Source organism: Hylobates moloch, unplaced genomic scaffold, assembly GCF_009828535.3.
Source record: "Hylobates moloch isolate HMO894 unplaced genomic scaffold, HMol_V3 SCAFFOLD_5, whole genome shotgun sequence".
NCBI lineage: Eukaryota > Metazoa > Chordata > Mammalia > Primates > Hylobatidae > Hylobates > Hylobates moloch.
In genome coordinates this window covers 65,804,691-65,829,743 of record NW_026652280.1, presented here as the reverse complement: position 1 = coordinate 65,829,743, position 25,053 = coordinate 65,804,691, and the positions used below count along the sequence as shown (strand labels likewise).

Here is a 25,053-nt window from a genome sequence, read left to right as displayed (position 1 = left end):
CTTGGCATGATTTAGAAAAGAGAATGGCATCACAGTAAATTGTGCATGTCTTGGGCCCTCATGTCTGTCTTTTTTCAATCAAGAGATGTTTTTCCTCCCCAAGGAGAGGAACAGTCTCATTCCTTCACATACCAGAGCCACCAACAGGGACAGTCAGGTAAAGGGCTGGTGGCACACGCCTGGAGAAACACTGAAACAGACCCTCAGTGGGTTTTTCAACAGAACTACACACTGGTTTCCTCAAAGAGAAAGAAAGCACAATCTGACTCCTTGATCAAAGAAAATACCATAGACATGTTCCAAATGAGCATTATCAAATATTTTTACAATGAAATTGCAGTTATCCCGCAGAATACTTTTAGCTCAACCATGTAACCCTTTACTAAGACCAGTTGCATCTTGAATTAATTTGTATTCATTATCAAACCCAAGGTCCTAGGAAGGATGGGAAGGAAAAAAGGGTCTAAGACTCTGTTGTCTGAGGACCAGCAGAGTAGGCATCATCTGGGAGCTTGCTAGAAGTGCAGAAACTCAGGCCCCACCTCAGATCCCCTGAACCAGAGTCTACAGGTAACCCAGGTGCACTTATTAATAGATTCACATTCCAGTTTAGATGCTCTGGTCTAGGACAACCCTAAGTAAAACTGGTGAAACCCTGGAGTAAAATGGATGTAATACAAATGCTTGCAATTCCAGATTAAATGTAGTATATGGGAAAACTTTCATCAACCTGAGGAATGATGGAAATGTATATGGTTTAGAAACTGAAAATACTAAATTGCTAGATGAAAAATGACCAATAAAAGTATGTAAAATGAGTGGCTGTAGGAGAAGGGGACACGGGGAAATGGGAGCTGAGGTGCACACCAAGAGGAGCAGCCACACACGTGTGCAGAACAAGCCCCGCTCCCTTCGAACCTGTAGCTGCCCGGAGGTCAGTGCTGCCTGGTCCTGGCCCCAGTGCCGACCTCCCCACCCCTCTCCTTTGCTCCTGCACACCTCCTAACCACTGACTGCACTTTCTTTTAGAATATTTTAAATGAGGGGAGAAAGTTTTTCATATTTTTTCATGTATGTACCGTTTCCAGTGCTCTTCATTCACTGGTATAAATCCATGATTTCATCTAGTAGGTACCACCTTTCTACAGCCTGGATTGTTAGCCTTTCTGTAGTGCAGATCTGCTGGTTGACAGATTCTCTTAACTCTCCTTTATCTGAAAAAGGCTTGCCTTCAGTTTTGAAATTGATTTTTACAGATTTCTCTCTCAGTACTTTAAAATTGTTCTGGTGCCTTGTGGCCTACATGGCTTCAAGTGAGAAGTTGGTGGTCATCTGCTTATTTCTGTGTGTTATTCTGCCTTTTTTCTCTGCCTGCTGTTAGGAGGGTCTCTCTGTCTCTGGGTTTGAACACTTTGACTGTGCCTTGGTGTGTATTTCTTTATGCTGGGGGTTTATTGAGCTTCTAGAATTTGTGAGTTTGTAGCTATCAAGTTATGAAAAGTTTTGACCAAATAGCTTTTCAGCTTCCCGCTCCAATCTAATTGCACGTGACATTGATCCACAGATGATAGAGGCTGGGATCTGTTGTTTTTTCCTAAAGTTTGAGTTTCTGTTGTTGTCTTCAAATTCACTCTTCTTTTCTCCTACAATGTTGAAGCTGATGTGATGCCCACCCATTCAGTACTTCATTTTGGATATGGTAGCTTCTAGTTCTAGAAGTTGCACTTGGTCCTACTTTATATCTTGCATTTCTCTTTTCACAGTGTTTATGTTTCCTTCAAGTCTTTGAGCATGCTTATAATAGCTTTTTTGTTTTTGTTTTTGTTTTTGTTTTTTTTTTTGAGATGGAGTCTCTGTCACCCAAGCTGAAGTGCAGTCACATGACCTTGGCTCACTGCAATCTCTGCCTCCCAAGTTCAAGCAATTCTCCCACCTCAGCCTCCTAAGTAGCTGGGATTACAGGTGCACACCACCACACCTGGCTAATTTTTGTATTTTTAGTAGAGATGGGGTTTCTCCCTGTTGGCCAGGCTCGAATTCCTGACCTCAGGTGGTCCACCCGCCTTGGCCTCCCAAAGTGCTGGGATTACAGGCGTGAACCACTGCGCCTGACCTATAATAATGTTTTAAAAGCCTGCCAATTCCATCATCTCTGTGATTTGTGGGCATGTTTCTAATGACTGGGTTTTTTTTTGTTTTTTTTTTTCCTGATTGTGGATTGCTTTTTGTTGTTGTTGTTGTTGTTTCTCATGTCTAGTTATTTTCATTCCCCATAAAAAAAAAAACCCACCTCTTTATTTGGAAATAATTAGGAATTTACCCAAGATTTGTAAGAATAAGAATGGTACGTAGAACACCTGCCATTTATCTAGACTCCCGTGTTGTTGCCATTTTCACCATTTGCCTTATTAATATCATTATCCGTCTACCTATCTAATTATAATACATTTTTCTAAACTCCTTGAGAATAGGTTGCATAGACAATGGCCATTTTGGTGTGTATATTGCAAGAATAAGGCTCGTCTCTTGTATAACCATAGTACATTTATCAACTTAAGCAAATGTAACGCTGATATCTACTTTTTCTAACCTACCACCTGTTTCTCAGTTTTGTCAGTTGACCCAATTATGTCCTGTATAGCATCCTTCCCTCCAGCACAGGCCCCCATCTAGGATCAGATGTTGAATTTTATCATCGTGTCTCCCTAGGCTTTTAATAAGAAATGTTTCTACTGCCTTTCTTTGTATTTTATGCTATTGGCATTTTGAATAATATAATCTTTTTTTTTTTTTTTTTTTGAGACAGAGTCTTGCTCTTTCTCGCCCAGGCAGTGGTGCCATCTTGGCTGACTGCAAGCTCCATCTCCCAGGTTCACACCATTCTCCTGCCTCAGCCTCCCAAGTAGCTGGGACTACAGGCGCCCGCCACCACGCCCAACTAATTTTTTGTATTTTTAGTAGAGATGGGGTTTCACCGTGTTAGCCAGGGTGGTGTTGATCTCCTAACCACGCGATCCACCCGCCTTGGCCTCCCAAAGTGCTGGGATTACAGGCATGAGCCACCGCACCTGGCCGAATATAATCATTAAAAAAAAAAAAAAAATAGAATGTCCTTGGTTCTTGGCCCTTCTTTTGTTTCTCTTGGATTATTCAGGCCGGAATACTTTGTCAAGGATGAGTCTCTCAGAGCACTGCCAGTGGGAGTCCCAGTGTCTGTCTGGCCCTTACTGGTGATGTTAATTCTGATTACACAGGCAAGGTGTCGGTCGATTTTTCCACTATATGTGAACGATTCTTTCCTTTTGCAACTAAAAATACAGTTGGAGGAGGACACTGTGAGACCACATGCATATCACACTCTTCATCAGAATTCCCCTTAGAGGTAGCAGTCGGAAGGTTCTGGCCGAAGCAGCACTTGCTGTCATGTTTGCAAAAGCTTGATCCTCCACCTCCTGCCCTTGTCCGTGCTCATCAGTCAGAGAGAAAGCTCTCAGGTTTCTTATTTATACACATTACACTTGCTGATATTTATCTGAAAACAGGAGGCCTTCCTCATATAGCTCAGAGTCTGGTGACTGGTTTTAGCATTTTGTCTTTTTTTTTTTCCACTTGGACTTCAAGTTGCTTGTAGATAAATCTGAAAATCCTTTAAGACATCCTGAGCCGATTCTTCTGGTGCATGTTCCTAGGCGTGTGCGCACAACACCACCGGCGACCACTGTGAGCAGTGCTTACCCGGCTTCTACGGGGAGCCTTCCCGAGGGACACCCAGGGACTGCCAGCCCTGCGCCTGCCCTCTCACTATAGCCTCCAACAAGTAAGCCTCGGACCTCATCAGCGGTTCCTGCCAGCATGGCCGGGATTCCCACCCAGATGCGTACTAATGGCTTCAGAGCAAGACTTTGTGTGTAATAAGTGTGTCAATTTTGCCCAGTGACAATTGATTTGGATTAAAGGTAGAGGGGTGGGTTATTTTCTTGTAAACCAAAGTTTGGCATATTAAAGCAGGCAAGAAAAGGTGTATGCCAGCAAGGACCTGTGCACGCCATTTTCCCTCTTGGTTCCTCTTGGTCATCAGTTGTTTCACAAGTATATATTGTCTACTTACCAGTGGGCTAGGAGGTAGAGGGATACAGAGAGGAATAAAACATTGTCCCTCGACTTAGGGAGTTTTTGATCTAATGACCAAAATGTGTACGTATGAGGCTAAACAAGAATAGTCTAAATGCATTCATTGATTTAACAGATATTTATGGAGTGCCTACTGTGTCATGAGTTTTACAGCAGGTGTTGTGAATAGCAAACAGTTATCACCTGGTCGTGGGCCCCAGGGGACTCAGTGTGGTCGTGACTGTAGTGAGGCTGGTCCACCAGATGGTGGGGAGGAGGGAGAGCAGTGTCCAGCCTACCGAGGTGGGTGCAGGAAGCTCTTATCTCAGACTTGCAGGAGAAGGAATTCCACAGGCAGCATAGACGGGCGTTCTAGGCAGATGGAGCTGGGCGTGTCATGGCATGGCAGCAGGAACAGGCATTGCCCATTTGAGGAATTGCAGCAGGCCATGGAACAGAAGGCACAGAGGGAGGTGGAAGGAGATGTACCAGACAAGGCCTTATAGTCACGCTGGGGCAAGTGCGTCCCACAGGCCAGCAGCTTAAAAGCCTCTGTCTCTCAGTGGTTTAACCCTTAGAACTCTTCGTCCACCCACTCTCAAAGAATTCCCAGTATATAAAAAGGATGCAGTCAGGGTTACTTGGGATGAAATTGGGGGTGGGTACTGTCATCTACCCTGCACAGGCTTCTCAAGGTTTAGGAATAGGGTTGGAAGGGGCATCAGTTAGCAGAGGGTCCCTGGAGAGGTGCGAGAGCCTCCTGACCACTTTGTGTTTGAGTGAGCTCACTTTTGCCCTGGTATGGGCAGGGCTCTGAGGTGGGAAGTCAGTGCCAGGGAACCCAAGGTGGGGAACCCAGCATCCTAGGAGCACCTGAGCAGGCCTCCTAGAGGAAGCGTCAGCTGAGTTGGGCACTGGGGCTGAGCTGGGTTAACCCAGGCAGACAGCGGGAGAAGCAGGCACACTGTGGGCTGAGAATGAGAGGAGTAGGGAGCAGGGAGTGAGGAGCGAGTGTCAGTGCCTGGATCATGGGACCAGGAGTTGGTGAGGGGTTGAGGCTCACAGGGTGGGCTGGGTGACCAGAGGCCCTGGATTCTGAGCTAAGGAGGTCTCGTTGAAAGTCTGTAAGCACAGGATTAGTAGAAATTAATTAAGCATTTTAAATATTTAGAAATTCGGCTTCATCCATTGGCAAATTTTGTTCATTTCTAATGTTTTGACAGTTTCAGCCCCACCTGCCACCTCAATGATGGAGATGAAGTGGTCTGTGACGGGTGTGCCCCGGGCTACTCAGGAGCTTGGTGTGAGAGGTACTCTGCATCCACTGGCTTCAACACAACACATTTTCAAAATTAAATATACATTCTATGTGTTTATTTTTAAATGCATAGTTAAGTGTGGTTTTGGAGTTTTGATGCATAATTGTTATTTCATAGAATCATTGAGAAAAATCAATATTTCATGTTTTAAAATTAATGTTAAACCTTACTGGGAATTTTTAAAGAACGGTACTCTTTTCCTGGCTAATCTGAGTTCTCATCAAGAACAGTAGGCCGGGCATGGTGGCCCACACATGTAATGCCAGGACTTTGGGAGGCCGAGGCAGGTTGATCACCTGAGGTTAGGAGTTCGAGACCAGCCTGACCAACATGGTAAAACCCCGTCTCTACAAAAACAAAATAAAACAAAACAAAAGGCTGGGCATGATGGTAGGTGCCTGTAATCCTAGCTACTTGGGAGGCTGAGGCAGGAGAATCACTTGAACTTGGGAGGTGGAGGTTGCAGTGAGTGGAAATTGCACCATTGCACTCCAGCCTAGGAGACAGAGTGAGACTCCATCTCAAAAAAACAAAACAAAACAAAACAAAACAACAAAACAAAACAAAACAAAACAAGAACAATAGGAAGCAGCAAGGAGTCGGTATCTGTGGTTCACACATTTGAATATTCCATTGCTCCAGGCTCTTCTGGAGATGACAGGCGGTTTGGTTTAGTAGCTGTCTTCTGGCTCCTGAAGGCCAGTGCTGTCTTTCCCATGTGTGCGTCTCAGTGCCCAGCTCTGGCTGAGCCTGTAGGAGGCTGTGTGGCATCCGGAGTGGTCAGGGGTGGGTAAGAGTTGGCCCTGGACATGGGTGCACGTCCCTTGGATTTATGCCTCATTTTGGACGCTCTCCCTCTTCATCATGACAGGTGAAGGAGATCTGGGAATGCCCGAGTGTGGAGTCGTATCCCTTTCACAGTAAATCTCAGGCAATAGAGTCCGTGTGATTTATTAGCCATTCAGGGAGTCCCTGGATAGTGCGGTAAGGCCCTAAGTAATTGCATTTGTCTGATCCCGCTTTCAATCTTTGATACAGATGTGCAGATGGTTACTATGGAAACCCAACAGTGCCTGGCGAATCTTGTGTTCCCTGTGACTGCAGCGGCAACGTGGACCCCTTGGAGGCTGGTCACTGTGACTCAGTCACCGGGGAGTGCCTGAAGTGCCTGGGGAACACAGACGGCGCCCACTGTGAAAGGTGTGCTGACGGGTTCTACGGAGATGCTGTGACAGCCAAGAACTGCCGCGGTGAGTGCGCTAGAGTGAAGTCAGGTCAGCTGTTTATTGCCATAGGAAGTCTTCAATCGTATAGTCACATGTGTCACACAGGGTCCAGGCTAGGAGGTCACACTCTCTTGAGGGGTTACTTGCATTAATGCTGGGTCTCTGATCAAATACAAACCCACGACGCAGTTCTTCCTTAGCTACCCTATGCTGAGCTTGGTTAGTCACAACCTATAGGGGTCAGTGGCCTGGAAAGATGCAGCCTGCCACTCGAGCGGCCAGTGTGACTTGACGGAGTTCCGGCTGGCTCCCAGTGGCTGAAATGAAAGTGGGGAATCTCAGAGCCTCTCACATTCGTACGGGAGATGCTTCAGGGGCTGCACGAGGCAGATGGGATTACAAGATGAAGGGTGGGAAATGGTAAGACTGTGACCCTAGAAACTGCGTAAAGCACCGAGTGGTACATCTTAGCCCTCTGTGCCGAAACTACCCGACCCCTATGTCACTCTGCTGAATTTGAGCCTTGAAATTACAGATCATGGAGAAAACTAGATTCTCCTATACAACAGATGACCTGGACAGAGGGATGATTCAGCCCTGAGATTTTGGAAGAGTGAAAGAACGAAAGTGGCAATTATAAATTATTTTGAGTATTTCATATAAATGCGAAAGTCATACTATGATACTACAACGTGGGGACACAAGAGGGCACCAGCTGTACAGAAAACATACTTTCCCAGGCACACATAGAGAGATTGGAAATGTTTTATAGCCCTGGGCCAATCAAGCTGCTCTCCAGCAGGTGGCCACCTTGACTGGCTGTCATACCAGAATTATTATAACAGGACTTCTACAATGCTTCACAAGTTATAGAATGTTTTTATCATTTTCATGTCATTTCTTTTCATCATTACTGCAAGCCTTGGTGATTCATTCCTCCGTTCATTCATTGTTTATTAAGTGTCCGGTATTTCCCAGACACTATACTAAGGACTGCGACAGGTAGTTGGGAAATTGTGGTTCAAGTCTACTGGGAAGCTACACATGATGATGGTATGGGGAACAACATACCTGCGGATCCAGGCGTTGGAGTCTTGACTAATGTGAGTTTTATTCCAGGACCAACTGTGTGACATTGGGCTAATTTATTAGCCTCTCTGAGCCACTATTTTGTTATTCATAAAATGGACATAATTATATGTGTATATCAAGGCCTTTCTGAGAAGTCAGTGCGATAACATTTAAAGTTCTAGACATGAAATAAATGGTAGCTATTATAATTACTAGTAATAAACCAATTATTATATTTTATAATATATAATATATATTATATTAATATATTATTATATTTTCACACCACTGCTGTCCAACAGAAATACAGTGTAAACCACACATGTAATTTAAAATTTTTTAGTAGCCACATTTTTCAATAGTAAAAAGAAGTAGGTGAAATGTATTTTAATAATACATTTTATCTGAGCTGATATGTTAAAAATTACTATTTTAAATTATCATCAATAGTTTGCATTGATCATACTTGCATTGAACTTTAAATATTCCCCAGAGAAAGAGGCGGCTTGAAATGAAACACGGAGGGGAGACTCACGAGAAACAAGAGGGAGGGGCAGAAGAGTGGGCATCCCAAATACCTCAGTAAGGGGGTGATGCAAAAGGGAGAGGGAGGTCACGGGGTCCCTTCCACAGAGCCACGGGGTAAGAGGGGAACCAAAGTCTGTTCCCTGAATTTGGTGCCTGGGAAATCCCTGGAGACTTTAGGGAGAACAGTTGTAGCAGACAAGGGGCCAGGAAGACCCTAAGCAAAAGTTGGATTGGATGGACGTGCCAGGGAGGTGGATGTTCCGATGGAGGGTCAACGGGAGGGGGTGTGTTGTGTTCGATGGGGGCAGTGGAGAAGGATGTGCTGGGGAGTTAGCAGCAGAGTCCGCACGGTCCAGCTACGGGGTTGATGGAGCAAGTCCCTGAAGAGCGCCGGTGAATGGGGCCTCCCGTGGGACTGCAGCGTTAAGGCCCCGCCTCCAGGAAAACAGATGGCCATCCTGGCCTAGACCATGAAGGAGGCGGATCCTAGCACGTTTCCTCTGCCCCCGACCTTCCCATGTCCTGTGTCCAGCACTCTTGCTGCAGCCTCCAGGTTTTCTTGGGGCCTTCCGTTATTTGTGAAGTGTTTCTCTCTTTTTTCTTATATTGTTATGTCATGACACACACTGTACATGTTCTGAGTCCACACATTCATAAAGAGCGCCTGGGGGCCCGGCACGGTGGCTCACACCTGTAATCCCAGCACTTTGGAAGGCTGAGGCGGGCAGATCACGAGGTCAGAAGATCGAGACCATCCTGGCTAATACGGTGAAACCCCCCATCTCTACCAAAAATACAAAAAATTAGCCAGGTGTGGTAGCGGGCACCTGTAGTCCCAGCTACTCGGGAGGCTGAGGCAGGAGAATGGCGTGAACCCGGGAGGCGGAGCTTGCAGTGAGCTGAGATCGGGCCACTGCACTCCAGCCTGGGCGACAGCCTGGGATATTTTGTCAGGCAACATATTAAATGTTCTTTTTTTTTTTTGAGATGGAGTTTCACACTTGTTGCCCAGGCTGGAGTGCAATGGCGTGATCTCGGCTCACTACAACCTCCACCTCCTGGGTTCAAGAGCTTCTCCTGCCTTAGTCTCCCGAGTAGCTGGGATTACAGGCATGTGCCACCATGCCTGGCTAATTTTTGCATTTTTAGTAGAGACAAGGTTTCACCATGTTGGCCACGCTGGTCTTGAACGCCTGACCTCAGGTGATCCGCCCTCCTTGTCCTCCCAAAGTGCTGGGATTACAGGCATGAGCCACTGTGCCCAGCCAACATATTAAATATTCTAACTGAAGTGCTTATTGAGGGTTCCCCTGTGAATATTGATTAAATATATTTTGGATCCGTAAGATTGTATCACTTTGCAAAGGCAGGGAACTTTGTAGCTTTAAGCATCAATGTTGTAACTGTAGATAAAATGGAACCATCTGGTCTGAAACTACAAATGACTCATGACTTAGAACTGGGATATCATATTTAATGAAAACATTTTTCATTAAATTGTGAAATATAATATTAATATGTACTTATTTAGATTACGTTTTAACTGAGCTTTAAAATATTAAATGTGTACCTGATTGGAATCAGAGCAAATGGCTAAGTTGATTTTGAAATCTCCATTGCATGTTTGTCATGGGAATTTGTAGCTCATTTAAAAAATGTCAAGGAATTCATGAAATTGGTTAAGCGAATTTGCTAATTGTTGTCTTAATAGTTTCAATATGTTTTTCCTTTGATGGATCCTTCCACTAGCCCTGTTTTAGTTTACTCTTCAGAAAAATGCTAAACTTCTAAAGTTATTGCCAATAATACTATTTTTAGTTTTGTGAAATGTTTACATTTTTTTTTCCTTTGGGAATGGAGGATGTTATGATAACCATCCTCAGAAGTGAGGGTTAATATGTCTTTGTGTGCATGTGTTTAGCCTGTGAATGCCATGTGAAAGGCTCCCATTCTGCCGTGTGCCATCTAGAGACTGGACTCTGCGACTGCAAACCAAACGTGACTGGACAGCAGTGTGACCAGTGCTTGGTAAGATGCATGTGACTAACTGACACCTTAGCCTTGGTACAGAGGCGATTGAATCCATGACTCAGAAGGAGCTAAGTCCCCAAGTGTATTAGTCTGTTCTCACACTGCTATAGAGATACTACCCAACACTGGGGAATTTATCAACAAAGGAGGTTTCATTGACTTACAGTTTCGCATGGTTGGGGAGACCTCAGGAAACTTACAATCATGGTGGAAGGGGAAGCAGGCACCTTCTTTACAAGGCAGCATGAGAGAGTAACTGTCAACACTTATAAAACCATCAGATCTCATGAGAATTCACTATCACCAGAACAGCATGGGGAGCTGCCCCTATGATCAAATCACCTCTCTCTTTCGACACATGGGGATTACAATTCGATTTGAGATTTGGGTGGGGACACAGAGTCAAACTATGTCCAAAATGTGGCTAACAAGTGCCGTGCCTGTCTAGAGAGTGGATGTTTGCTGTAAAGGGATGGGGATGGTGTCATGAATACTTTATGATTCTATGAAATACCCTGTGTGTGTTCTGGAGCATACTAATATGAGGAGTCATTTATTAAAACGTATGTTGGTTTCCACTTTCTTTCCCTCTGGTGAAACAGCATGGCTATTATGGGCTGGACTCAGGCCATGGCTGCTGGCCCTGCAACTGCAGCGTGGCAGGCTCCGTGTCAGATGACTGCACGGATGAAGGCCAGTGTCACTGTGTCCCCGGTGTGGCAGGGAAAAGGTGTGACAGGTGTGCCCGTGGCTTCTACGCCTACCAGGATGGTAGCTGTACACGTAAGCCTTGATTTGCTTGTTTGAGACTTTGTAGTCATTCCCAGACCTTTCCTTGGGCCCTCCCTCTACTTCCAAGTAATTTTGGTCAAGTGCCTTTACTTTTTCTCTTCTTTCCCTGGAGGATTTCATACCTTTTTTCTGTTTTCTGATCCCTATCAGGGTACAAGCCTAAGTTTTGGTCATGGCTCTGCTGCCTACTAATTATGGGAGCTTAGATTCATTACTTAACTTTGCTTGGCCTCAGTTTCCTCATCTGTAAAATGAGGATGCTAATGAGAATCTGCATTGAGAAGTTAGTGTAAGTGTTCTATATAAAGTCCTCAGCATGGCATTGGGCCTGCAGTAAGTGCTTAGTAAATATTGGCTCCCTCTGTGATCACCTAGTGAGGGCTTTTTCACTCTTTTCTCTATCTCCCCTGTCCTGTCCCCATTTCCCCTCTTCCCTCAGCATCTCCTGAGATAGAGGGCCAGCCACCTCCATGAGACATGGAGGGGTCTTGGGAAATGTGAGGCGTCTTTTAGGAGTGAGAAAAGTGGCTTGGACTCTTAATAAAAGGGAAATAGCAGCATCAGCTCTTAGCCCTTTAATGACATCACCCAGATCTGTAACCCAGCATTCATCTTTACTTCAGCTTGTGACTGCCCACACACTCAGAATACCTGCGACCCAGGAACTGGAGAGTGTGTCTGCCCCCCTCACACACAGGGTGTGAAGTGTGAAGAATGTGAGGATGGGCACTGGGGCTACGATGTGGAGGTGGGGTGCCAGGTGAGCGCTGTCATCCATGCTCTTGCTTAACTGAGAGTTGCTTTGCTGTAGCGAATTTCAGGCCTTTTCTTCTGTATATTTTCTGGACTTTAATCTGATGAATAGCTTTGTGAGTTAAATAAAAAACTCAATGTGGGCCAGGCACGGTGGCTCATACCTGTAATCACTACACTTTGGGAGGTTGAGGCAGGAGGAGCGGTTGAAGCCAGGAATTCAAGACCAGCCTGGGCAACAAAGCAAGACCCTGTCTTCGCAAAAAAATAACGATTAAAAAATTTAGCCTGGCCTGGTGGCACACGCCTGTGGTCACAGCTACTTGGGAGACTAAGTCAGGGGGATCACTTGAGCCTAGGGATTCAAGGCTGTAGTGAGCTGTGATGGCAACACTGCACTTCAGCCTGAACGACAGAGAAAGACTCTACCTTAAAAATCAGAAACAAAAACAATACACCTTAGTGCAGATGATAGCAATCAAAGTGGAAGACATGACACCCTTAAGACACCTTATTCTAGGTTTTCTTCGAGAACCTATTACATTGATGGTTAGAAAATCCAAAAAATGGTCTGGGCGCAGTGGCTCACGCCTGTAATCCCAGCACTTTGGGAGGCCGAGGTGGGCCACCATCCTGGCTAAACAGAACCCCTCCCTAAAACAAAAATTATTAGGCTGGTGGCGATCCCACTACTCTAGGGAGGCTGAGGCAGGAGAAGGGTACAGGAGGTGGACCGGCAGCCGAGATTGTCCACTGCACACGGCGACAGACGAGACTCTGTCTCAAAAAAAAAAAAAAAAAATGGCCAGGCGTGGTGGCTCACGCCTGTAATCTCGGCACTTTGGGAGGCTGAGGTGGGCGGATTACAAGGTCAGGAGATCAAGACCATCCTGGCTAACATGGCGAAACCCTGTCTCGACTAAAAATACAAAAAAAATTAGCTGGGCGTGGTGGCAGGCGCCTGTAGTCCCAGCTACTCGGGAGGCTGAGGCAGGAGAATGGCGTGAACCCGGGAGGCGGAGCTTGCAGTGAACCGAGATCGTGCCACTGCACTCCAGCCTGGGCAACAGAGCGAGACTCTGTCTCAAAAAAAAAAAAGAAAATCCAAAAAATATTTGAGTGTCCTTTAAATATATTGTACAATGTATACTCTCTTCCAAGAGAAAGTAATAAATCACTTTATTGGGGGTTTATGTCCAAACTATGAGGCCTCCAGTTTTCTATGTAGCCTTCTTTGGTTAAATTTGGGTATAGTTGTGTTTTGGAAACAAGAGGAAATTACTTTTTTTTTTTTTTTTTGGAGACAGGATCTCACTCTGTCACCCAGGCTGGAGTGCAGTGACACCATCAAAGCTCACTGCATCCTCGACCTCTTGGGCTCAAGCAGCCCTCCCGCTTCAGCCCCCCAAGTGACTGGGACTACAGGCATGTGCCATCATGCCCAGCGAATTTTGTGATTATTTGTGGAGACGGGGTCTCACTATATTGCCCAGGCTGGTCTCAAACTCCTGGGCTCAAGTGATCTTCCCACCTCTGCATCCCAAAGTGCTATAATTACAGGCATGAACCACTGTGCCTGGCCTGATTTCTACAGTAATTTTGTTAGACTTGTTTCGACCTAGTAGATTTAATTTCAGTTCACAGTTTTGGCCCTGTGCGCATGTGCCACTAAGATGCACAGATTTCCGGCAACACAATGCCTGTCTCCTGGTGGCACATGGCAAGGTGAATCCACGCAGCAATAGCAAGAGAGAGATTGTTCATCTGTAGAACTTCCCCACATGTAGTGTTTTCCTGTAATTGAAATATGTGCACACTTGGAAGCATCAAATCTGCCTTTTTATTGAGTTGGTTTTCCCATCTCTCAGGCCTGCAATTGCAGTCTCGTGGGGTCGACTCATCATCAGTGCGATGTGGTCACCGGCCATTGCCAGTGCGAGTCAAAATTTGGTGGTCGGGCCTGCGATCGGTGTTCCTTGGGTTACAGAGACTTTCCTGACTGTGTTCCCTGTGACTGTGACCTGAGGGGGACGTCGGGGGACGCCTGCAACCTGGAGCAGGGTCTCTGCGGCTGTGCGGAGGAAATTGGGGCCTGCCCTTGCAAGGTATTTACCATTCGTCCTCATATTTCTTCCTCTCTCTGGCTCCTCATCATGACTCCTGGGCTTTGACTACTTACCTAAGCAGCCAGGTTTCAGATGCTTTTCCTAGTGAGTTCACACTCCCTTCCGCATCTGAGTTCAAAGTCTCCTATGCTCCTCTAGAGTGATGGATGATTTTTGAAGTTGAATTTTTACTGTTACAAGTGTCAGATGACGGAACCGATTTGAAAACTGCCCTGAGGTTTTGATCATATATTCCATAGGCTGAGTGGCTGCGTGTCTTGAGTATGCAGGTGAGGTAGGTATCTCAGGGCTTCAGGATTTATGATGTGATCCCTGTGAGGTTATTGGGCTCCTGTATGTGTGGGCCACACTGAAGAAAATCGGGGTTTATTATTTTCCCAAGAGGTAAGATTTCAATGTCATTATAAGTTTTGTGTATTTCCGTTAGTTTTCCCAATGTGCTTTGCTATTAGGAGGTCAGAGCCACCTCCTCTGGTCTTTTTCCCATGGGTGGTGAGATGGGAGCCCTCTGGCTTGATGATGGTAATGAGCTGATGGGTGACTGGAGATAAGAAGGAAAACTCATGTAGATATCATGGCCTGGGAGTAATGGAAGCATCAGTCTCCCCGTTTTCGGCCTTATTTATTTATTTAGAGACAGAGTCTCGCTCTGTCTCCCAGGCTGGAGTGCAGTGGCACAATCTCGGCTTACTGCAACCTCTGCCTCCCAGGTTCAAGCAATTCTCCTGCCTCAGCCTCCCGAGTAGCTGAGACTGGAGGTGCCCACCAACACGCCTGGCTAAATTTTTGTATTTTTAGTAGGGACAGGGTTTCACCATATTGGCCAGGCTGGTCTCGAACTCCTGACCTCAGGTGATCCGTCTGCCTTAACCTCCCAAAGTGCTGGGATTACAGGCGTGAACCACCACGCCCGGACTCTGCCAGGTCTTATGATAACAGCTGTGATGATAGACGAGTAGAGCAGCAGGCCTTGTCTTAATAATCACCTGGGCCAAGCACGGTGGCTCATACCTGTAATCCCAGCACTTTGGAAGGCCGAGGTGGGTGAATCACTTGAGGTCAGGAGTTCGAGACCAGCCTGGCCAACATGGCAAAACCCCATCTCTACTAAAAATACAAAATTAGCTGGGCATGGTGGCGGGCGCCTGTAGTCCCAGCTACTCGGGAGGCTGAGGCAGGAGAATCGCTTGAACCCGGGAGGTGGAGGTTGCAGTGAGCCAAGATTGCGCCACTGCACTCCAGCCTGGGTGACAGAGCAAGACTCTGTCTTAAATAATAATAATAATAATGACAATAATAATAATAATAATCACCTGGCCGGTGGCTCGCATGCCCAGGGATCATCAGAATCACCTGGAGACTCGAGGCAGCTTCCAGAGTTGTCTCGGGACATTCTCATCAGGGACTCTGTATTTTCCAAACGCTTCCAAGATGATTCTGATGATCATCTGTGTTTGAGAATCACTGATTGGATGTTTGAGAAAACTGACACTCAGAAAGCTCAGGGCCTGGCTAGAGGAAACTAATGTTTGTGCATCTATAATTATTTTTAAAATTATGTTTGTGTTTTATTTGTTTCTGTTTGTTCAGAAATCACATCTCTTTTTTAGGCAAAAACGAGTCCTTTATTTGTTCCCCTTTAGGAGAATGTCTTTGGCCCTCAGTGCAATGAATGTCGAGAGGGCACCTTCGCTCTCCGTGCAGACAACCCCCTGGGCTGCAGCCCCTGCTTCTGCTCCGGGCTGTCCCACCTCTGCTCAGAGCTGGAGGGCTACGTGAGGACCCCAGTAAGTCACACACAGCCAAAATGTTCTGCTTCTAACCCCACTCTCCTGGGAGGTGGGTGGGGGTGGGAGACACAGCCAAGTGTTCACATTTAATTTTGCTCTTATGGCATCCGAAATTCTAGGAAGCTAATTTGGGTTAGAACATGAATCAGAGCTCAGCTTCTGCTGGCCGAGGAAGTAAATGGAGCTTGAACTAAAGGCTGCCTGTGTTGTTCCTTAGCTAATCTATGAAAAGCTTTCATTGGAGAGAAGATAGAACTGCAAAATCTCAACCGTCTTCTGCATATCATTGAACATTTCCCCAGTGTAGCAACAGTTTGGCCCTAAATGGCAGTAGTTTAAAGCACTTTCAGTTCATTTTCTTCCAGATGTTTAGTTTAAAGGAAAAGTCTTTACTGTTTCTGTTTTAATAATGAAGCTGTTTCATCTGTGAAACTGATGGAATCTAAAGAATGAAACTGGAGTGGAAAGTTCGTATTTTGAAGTGCACTTTCCCCTCCTTCGTGGTTTAGGTAACACTGGGCTCCGATCAGCCTCTTCTGCGTGTGGTTTCTCAGAGTAACTTGAGGGGCACGACCGAGGGGGTTTACTACCAGGCCCCCGACTTCCTGCTGGATGCCGCCACCGTCCGGCAGCACATCCATGCAGAGCCGTTTTACTGGCGGCTGCCGCAGCAGTTCCAGGGAGACCAGGTGAGGTGCACACCCAGCCGAGAGCCAGTCCGCGCTTCCTAGGAGATATGGAAATTGTTTAAAATCACCATAGTCTGGGCCGGCCTGTCATTTAAAGAAGTGGTTATTAATTTCCTCTTTTAAGTGGGATCAGAGAAGTTTAATGCTTATAAAAATCTCCTCAAGTATATGGTTCCTTAAAATTTTTCATTAATTTTAAAAGTTTTTTAAGTTCACATTATATTAATTTGGTTCTTCCTAAAGCAGTCATTCAACAAACATATACAGTCATGTGTCACTTAACAACGGAGAGACATTCTAGGGGAATGTGTCATTAGGTGCAAACGTTATTGTTATAATCTCATGAGACCATGGTCATATATGTGGTTTGTCATTGACTGAAATGTCATTACGTGGTATGGGACTGTACTGTGTTTACTGATATGCTCTTGGTACAAACCTAGGTGCTATGGCCTGGGAGTCCCTTTTCAAGAAATTATCACTCATTTGGGGGGGAGAAAACTGCTATAAAAGATCATGAAAGGCATCACTTGGATTTTTGTTTATATAAACATTGGAGTCTGTGTATGAATTCACCCTGATCTTTACAATTTGCAAATATGCATCCAGTGCTCCCGGAGATAGAGAAATTTTTAATCTAAAGGAGCTTGAAAATAATTTGCATCACTACCACATTGATTTGTTATTTTGGAGCTCACTTTTGTTTGTTTTCTCAAAAGGAACTATGTAACTTAGGTCAACTTAATAATCCATAATTAAATGGAATTAGAAGGAAGCAAATCCCAGACAACAAATTTCACCCATGTGATGTATTTTTAAGACACAAGATTTCTCTCATATGGTGGCAGTCTTGCAATAAAATGTTTTTAAACGAAAGCTTTGTCAGAGAAGTAAACAACACTTTATTATTTGATAGCTCATGGCCTATGGTGGCAAACTGAAGTACAGCGTGGCCTTCTATTCTTTGGATGGCGTCGGCACCTCCAATTTTGAGCCTCAAGTTCTCATCAAAGGTGGTCGGATCAGAAAGCAAGTCATTTACATGGATGCACCAGCCCCAGAGAATGGAGTGAGACAGGAACAAGAAGTAGCAATGAGAGAGGTGATAATGGGATCTTTTCGTATAAGTTCCTTAAAGACATTGACTTTGCTATGGATGTAGTGAAAGATGAAAGCCATTAATAAGAGAATGAGCGGCCAGGTACGGTGGCTCACACCTGTAATCCCACCACTTTGATAAGCCGAGGTGGGTGGATCACCTGAGGTCAGGAGTTTGAGACCAGCCTGTCCAACATGATGAAACCCCGTCTCTACTAAAAATACAAAAATTAGCCAGGCATGGTGGCGCACACCTGTAGTCCCAGCTACTTGGGAGGCTGAGATGGGAGAATCGCTTGAACTTGGGAGGCAGAGGTTGCCGTGAGCTGAGACTGTGCCACTGTACTCCAGCTTGTGCAACAGAGAAACTGTCTCAAAAAAAAAAAAAAGAGACTGAGCAAGAAGACCCTGGGATCAAAATTCCTGTGGGATTAGCAAGATCTCCAAAAACAGTTTGAATTTCAAATTCTCAAGAAATGTATATTAGGCTTATGTCAGTTTAGTTGGCACTGCATCTTTTTTTTTTTTTTTTTGAGACGGAGTCCCGCTCTGTTGCCCAGGCTGGAGTGCAGTGGCGCGATCTCTGCTCACTGCAAGCTCCACCTCCTGGGTTCACGCCATTCTCCTGCCTCAGCCTCCCGAGGAGCTGGGACTACAGGCGCCCGTCACCACACTGGAGTAATTTTTTTGCATTTTTAGTAGAGACGGGGTTTCACCGTGTTAGCCAGGATGGTCTCGATCTCCTGACTTCGTGATCCGCCCGCCTTGGCCTCCCAAAGTGCTGGGATTACAGGCGTGAGCCACGGCGCCTGGCCTGGCACTGCATCTTAAATTCCTTCTCTTGGCGTACTATTTTCAACCTGCATAGAGATAGTGGTACAGGAGACTTTGGACTTGTTCAGATTTGGGAAGTGTCTGTTCTTCCAGCAGATGTTTACTGGACGTTTGCTGTGTGGCTGGCACTGCCTTAGGTAATGCGTATCTATTGATAAATGGGACTGACACTGCGCCTGCCCATGGAGGTTTCAGGAGGACTTTGTCAGTTACACTCAGCGGCATGCACAGAACACGGCTCATTTCTGGAGAAATTTATAAAAGAATTTATTCTTTATAAGTTTTATGCCCGTCAGAATTTGGCCTCTGAGCTTAATTGAATGTGTTTCTCATTCTACAGAATTTTTGGAAATATTTTAACTCTGTTTCTGAAAAACCTGTCACACGAGAGGATTTTATGTCTGTCCTTAGCGATATTGAGTACATCCTCATCAAGGCATCGTATGGTCAAGGATTACAGCAGAGCAGGTACTTGGAGCTTCTAGAATTTTGACCATTATTTTCATATTTGAAAGCAAACTGAAAGAATTTGATTCACTTCACTTCCATTACCTACTATTTTTATTAATCCATGTAGTTCAGTTCTTTTCCAAAACATTATTAAATATTAATATCATTATGGAATATGTGAATTATAACTAAAGTATCCACCTAGCATGCTAATGTCAATATAAAATGTAAGGACATAATGGTGGAATCTTAGCTGAAGATAAAATGAAAAAAAAAAAAATTGCTGTTTCTGCCCATGAAAACTGAAATGCCCATGTCTTCGTAATGGTGTATAAACAATGCTGTCACCTACTCATCTAATACTTTAGCCCATAAAGAAAGCCATTAGGTCTTGGCCAAATCAGCACTTCAAGAGGTCTTTTAGGCGTACTTGTGTCACATTATTTTTAAATTCTAAAATGTCTAAAGTGTATCATGACAGTTACTAATGCGCTGTAACACACTTCACTTATAATCACAAGCGGGAACTACTCCAAACAGGGAAGAAAGCTCTGGTTTCATATATATGCAAATGTTAGGTCATGTGCTATGTTTCTAGAAAGTTTTTCAAATGTTAGCATTTCCTCTCTTCTTAACATGATGGCTGCACAGAATCTCAGACATTTCAATGGAGGTTGGCAGAAAGGCTGAAAAGCTGCACCCAGAAGAAGAGGTTGCATCTCTTTTAGAGAATTGTGTCTGTCCTCCTGGCACTGTGGGATTCTCATGTCAGGTAGGGAGGCTCTAGTCAAAATCTATTTCCTGGGTTTGAGTTGAAATGTGCTTGTTACAGCAACTCCAAGAGACGAACAGAACTTATGTGTATCTACTATATCATTTTTTTTCTCTTTTTGAATTAAAAAGAAATTAATTTTGGTAAAATGTACATAACAAAATCTGCCATCTTAACCATTCTTCAGTGTACAGTTTGGTCGTGTTAAGTACAGTCACATTGTTGTGCAACTGTCACCACTATCATCCTCAGAACTTTTTATCATCTCAAATGCAAACTCTGCACTCATTAAACAGTAGCTCCTCATTTCCTGTCTCCCCAGTCCCCCACAATCACCATTCTCCTTTTGGTCTCCATGTATTTGACCACTCTAGGGTCCTCTTCTATAATATATGTAATACATGGCGCATGCCTGCAATCCCAGCTACTCAGGAGGCTGAGACAGGAGAATCACTTGAACCTGGGAGGCGGAGGCTGCAGTGAGCTGAGATCGAGCCATTGCACTGCAGCCTGAGTGACAGAGAGATACTCCGTCTCAAAAATAAATAAATAAATAAATAAATAAAATAAATGGAGTAATACAGAATTTGTCTTTTTGCGAATGGCTTGTTTCACTTAGCATAATATCCTCAAGGCTCATCCATATTGTAGCATGTGTCAGAATTTGCCTCCTTTTTAAGGCTGAATAATTCCATTGTACATATATGCCACATTTTGCTTATTCATTAATCTGTCAGTGAATAAACTTGGGTGGCTTCCCCGTCTTGGCGATTGTGAATAATGCTGCTATGAACATAGGGGTTCAAATATCTCTTTGAGATTCTACTTTCAGTTCTTTTGGATGTGTACCCAAAAGTGGACTTGCAGAATCATATGGTACTTGTATTTTCCATCTTTGGAGAGATGGAAATGGTATAGCTGCTGGTTTTTACTGTACCATTTTACATTCTCACCAGCAGTATACAAGGTCCAGTTTCTCACCAATACTTGTTAGTGTTTTTTTTTTTTTTGATAGTTGATACCCTAACAGGTGGGAGGTGGTATCACCTTGTGTTTTTTCATTTGCATTTCTCTGATGATAGAGATGTTGAACTTCTTTTCATATACCTGTTGGCCGTTTATATGGCTCCTTTGGAGAAATATCTGTTCAAGTCCTTCACTCACTTTTTAATCAGACTTTTTTGTCCTCCCTTTTGCATCCTCTCAGGACTGTGCCCCTGGGTACCACAGAGGGAAGCTCCCAGCAGGGAGTGACTGGGGACCACGCCCTCTGGTTGCTCCTTGTGTGCCCTGCAGTTGCAACAACCATAGTGACACCTGTGACCCCGACACCGGGAAGTGTCTGGTATGCTGGTTTGTGGGGGTGCTTGCCTGAGTTTAGAAGTAAAGTGGACGCTGAGTGTCAGATTTCTGGTCTAAGTCATAGCCGTGCCTTGGTTTAGTGAGAGGTTAAATTTAGCTAAATATAAAATATAAACCTATTTCCTTGAGGAAGGCGTAGCTTAGTGGTTCTGACCTTGTCAGTGGAAATTCTTTTATAAATTTTCCTTTCTTGATGAATTTATCTGTGGGCATCAATTTGGGAATTATGGTCGTGCACCAAATAATGACATTTTCATCAACAGCAGATCACATATAGGACAGTGGTCTGATGAGACTATAATACTGTATTTTTACTGCACCTTTTCTATGTTAGATGTAGTTAGATGCACAAATATTTCCTGTTGTGTTGCAATTGCCTACAGTATTCAGTACGGTAACATGCTGGACAGGTTTGTGGCCCAGGAACAATAGGCTCTACCATATGGCCTAGGCGTGTAGTAGACTGTGCCATCTAGTAGGCGTGTAGTAGGCATGTAGTAGGCGTGTAGTAGGCTGTGCCATAAGTGCACTCTATGATGTTCGCACAGTGACAAAATCAGCTAGGGATGCATTTCTCAGGCAGTATCCCCGTCTTTAAGTGATGCATGACTGTAGTTGCATGCCTTGTTTTTAATTGCAGTACTGGTTGCCATAGTCAAAATAGATGAGAACTGTATATGATGAAGTTTGGGGGCTCACATGGGAATTTTAAAATCAGTTAATGCCAGTGTTGAAAATGTATTTCTCTGTGTAAAGTATTGCCCTCTCCTTGCATTTTTTTAAAAAATGCATATTCTCTAGGGGATGATAACAGCACATTATTCACACGATAGTGTGTGTTTGCTTCTCAGCCACCTTCTAGGCCAAGATTGGTCTCGGGGACACATGGAGAGCTCTGACCACTGTAAACGACTAAGCCGCCAGACAGAAGCCTCGCAACCCTGACTGAGGACAAACTCCTGTGTCCATGATTTAGCTTAAGCCAATGAGGCAGATAACAAAATAATCTGATATTCGTTTCCTACTCCTGAAGGCTCATGCTTTACAATAACTCAGGTGGAAACATTGATTACTAGTTGTTCCAAGATTAACTCGCCTTGGGTAAAATAATGCATTGAAGGGAAATGAGCTGTCCACCAAGGACACACCTGAAGCCTTGGAGATCCTGGGTGTGGTCCAATCACAAGGAAACGCTGGACCCAAAACAGAGGAATTAGTACTGCGGGCTCCCAACCTGCCTCCTGCCACATTTTGATTCTGGTTTTCCCTCTTTTTGATAATTCCTGTGGCTGAAACCCATTATAAACAAAAAATGGTGTCTGGGCTTAGGGGATGGGATTTCAGGGTTGCGATGGTCCTTCTATTCTTATCAGAGTTCCTTCAGATTTTATTTATTTATTTATTTATTTATTTTCGAGATGGAGGCTTGCTCTGTCACCCAGGCTGGAATGCAATGGCGCGGTATGCTCACTGCAACATCTGCCTCTTGGCTTCAAGCGATTCTCCTGCCTCAGCCTCCTGAATAGCTGAGATTACAGGTGCCCGCCACCACACCCAGCTAATTTTTGTATTTTTAGTAGAGACAGGGTTTCACCATGTTGGCCAGGCTGGTTTCGAACTCCTGACCTCAAATGATCCGCCTGTCTTGGCCTTCCAAAGTGCTGGGATTACAGGCATGAGCCATCACGCCTGGCTGTCCCTTCTATCTAGATATTAAGTCTGAACTATAACAGCCGTGCCAGGCAGTAATTTAGTGTACATTTTACACACCTGCCACAATGGGGCACTCACTCCCAAAACAGTTCAGCTCATCTTTGGACAGCTCTGATTCTTTAAAAAGCCAGTGCCCCTGGACCATGCATCTGTTGGTGCAGTTTTATTCTTTGGAGCTGTTGAGATAAACCATGAGTTCAGATTATTCATGAAAAGTGATGTGATCTTAACAAATACCTTGTGAAACTACTTGATCAAATCCCTCTTTCCCATGTTCAAAGGCCCTGAATCTTCAGCCCTCCAAGTCACATACCCTCACATGCCTGGAGGCCAGATGGAGTGGTCATGGGTCCATTCACCAGCCTGGGGTGTGCATGTCACCGTCTGTCTTCGGTATCCTGCCCTGAGCCTAATGCCTTTGCTCCCGGAGTTGGTGGGAGCTTCCCTCCTTAACTCGAGGTGCTGTGTCTCCACGGCACAGCCTGGACAGGGTAGTCATGCCCGCCCTGTCATTGCTGCCTCACGGCATTGACTAGACACAAAACCCTTGCACTCTTCCCACCAATATAGCGCCTCAGTCCCTTCTTCCTTGCTCTTCGAGCTCAGGACCTTCCCTTCCATCCTCAGTTTTTCGAATCCTTTTGTGGTTTAGTGCAATTCATTTCCCTTCAACATAATCTGCTAAGCACTCCCTCTGTACTTACTGTACAGGTAGATATGAAGACCTTTTTGGATCTGATTTTGTCATTAGTAGATAGGATGTTCAGGCCACTGGGCATTTGGTGTTATCATAAAAATGATTGATTGGGGCCGGGCGCAGTGGCTCACGCCTGTAATACCAACACTTTGGGAGGCCAAGGCAGGTGGATCACCTGGGGTCAGGAGTTTGAGACCAGCCTGACCAACATGGAGAAACCCCTTCTTTACTAAAAATACAAAATTAGCCAGGTGTGGTGGCTCATGCGTGTAATCCCAGCTACTCGGGAGGCCGGGGCAGAAGAATCACTTGAACCCGGGAGGCAGAGGTTGCGGTGAGCCAAGATCACACCATTGCACTCCAGCCTGGGCAACAAGAGCGAAACTCCACCTCAAAAAAAAAGTGATTGATTGGAAGTATGACTTGGAAGGGGCTGGGGAGACTGAGGACAAGGGCGGTAGCTTGGGAGCTCCTCTTCCTGGTTACCCACTCCCTACCACTGCCTTCTGGGAGATACGACTGAACCTTTTTACATCAGTGAAATATTGGCAGGCATTCTCTGTGCATTTCCCATGGCAACTAATTCAGCCCACACTTTGGTTCTCTTTAGGAGGTCCTTATTTCCCTGCCACTCTTGGGGCAGCTTGTCTTTGCTTCTCTAGGGACCCCACAGTCTGTCGTATGTCAGGGGGAGTTGGTGTTAGCCATGGAAAACCTGAAAATCTTTAATTCTCTCTCATCATCTAATATTTTTTCATTGTCAGGTTTAGGCCATGCCATTAACACATGTCTTTAACACATTTACTTTTCAAGAGAGAGATTACAAATTTTACTTCTAAAGAGAAATCAGTTTGAGAGGTCAGGTAGATCCCAGTAAAATTTATCCTCATCAGGGAAAAAAATAGGAATAGAACTTTAAAATGAAAAATACTAGAATTTTAAAAACATTTAAATGAACTTAAAGTAGTCTTTTTTAATATGTAACAAGATGTCTTTCTGTATCACCTCTCGCTGCCAAGGATAAAAGTGTGAGTCAGCCTGGGCATTTGCTCAGGGGTTCCTCACTGATCCTGGAAACCTATTCAGCTGCATCAGACATGGGATCTTGTGCCCAGTGGCTGAGTAAATAGAGATGAATTGAGCAAATGCCAATTTCAAATTGGAATCAGATGGCAAGAACTGCTTGTTCTTTTAGCTTTAAAAATGTGTACACTTTTTGGCCGGGCACGGTGGCTCACTCCTGTAATCCCAGCACTTTGGGAGGCTGAGGCGGGTAGATCCCAAGGTCAGGAGATCGAGACCATCCTGGCTAACATGGTGAAATCCTGTCTCTACTAAAAATAAAAATAGAAATAAAATTAGCCGGGTGTGGTGGTGGGCGCCTATAGTCCCGGCTACTCGGGAGGCTGAGGCAGGAGAATGGCATGAACCTGGGAGGTGGAGCTCACAGTGAGCCGAGATCATGCCTCTGCACTCCAGCCTGGGCCACAGAGCAAGACTCCATCTCAGAAAAAAAAAAAAGAAAAAAAAAAAAGTGTGCCCTTTTTAATAGGAAGACCATAGGTCCAAAGGATGATATAAAATTTTACTGGAAATGCCACATGGGGTGGCTCATGCATGTCATCCCAGCTACTTAGGAAGCCGAGGCAGGAGGATCACCTGAGGCCAGGAGTTTGAGGCCAGCCTGGGCAA

The 25,053-nt window shown here is 44.9% G+C and overlaps 1 protein-coding gene across 1 annotated transcript in view; it reads left to right on the top strand.

The window, feature by feature from the left end:
- The window catches only part of LAMA1 (laminin subunit alpha 1), a 171,295-nt gene that overhangs the window by 83,644 nt on the left and 62,598 nt on the right, over nucleotides 1-25,053 (top strand). The window contains exons 17-29 of the mRNA XM_032152780.2: nucleotides 3,690-3,817; nucleotides 5,334-5,420; nucleotides 6,468-6,679; nucleotides 10,176-10,282; nucleotides 10,888-11,068; nucleotides 11,701-11,837; nucleotides 13,699-13,935; nucleotides 15,600-15,743; nucleotides 16,256-16,435; nucleotides 17,352-17,537; nucleotides 18,708-18,835; nucleotides 19,469-19,589; nucleotides 20,797-20,934. Of these exons, the coding sequence (XP_032008671.1) occupies nucleotides 3,690-3,817; nucleotides 5,334-5,420; nucleotides 6,468-6,679; nucleotides 10,176-10,282; nucleotides 10,888-11,068; nucleotides 11,701-11,837; nucleotides 13,699-13,935; nucleotides 15,600-15,743; nucleotides 16,256-16,435; nucleotides 17,352-17,537; nucleotides 18,708-18,835; nucleotides 19,469-19,589; nucleotides 20,797-20,934 (1,986 nt within the window). The remainder of the gene's footprint in view (nucleotides 1-3,689; nucleotides 3,818-5,333; nucleotides 5,421-6,467; nucleotides 6,680-10,175; nucleotides 10,283-10,887; nucleotides 11,069-11,700; nucleotides 11,838-13,698; nucleotides 13,936-15,599; nucleotides 15,744-16,255; nucleotides 16,436-17,351; nucleotides 17,538-18,707; nucleotides 18,836-19,468; nucleotides 19,590-20,796; nucleotides 20,935-25,053) is intronic.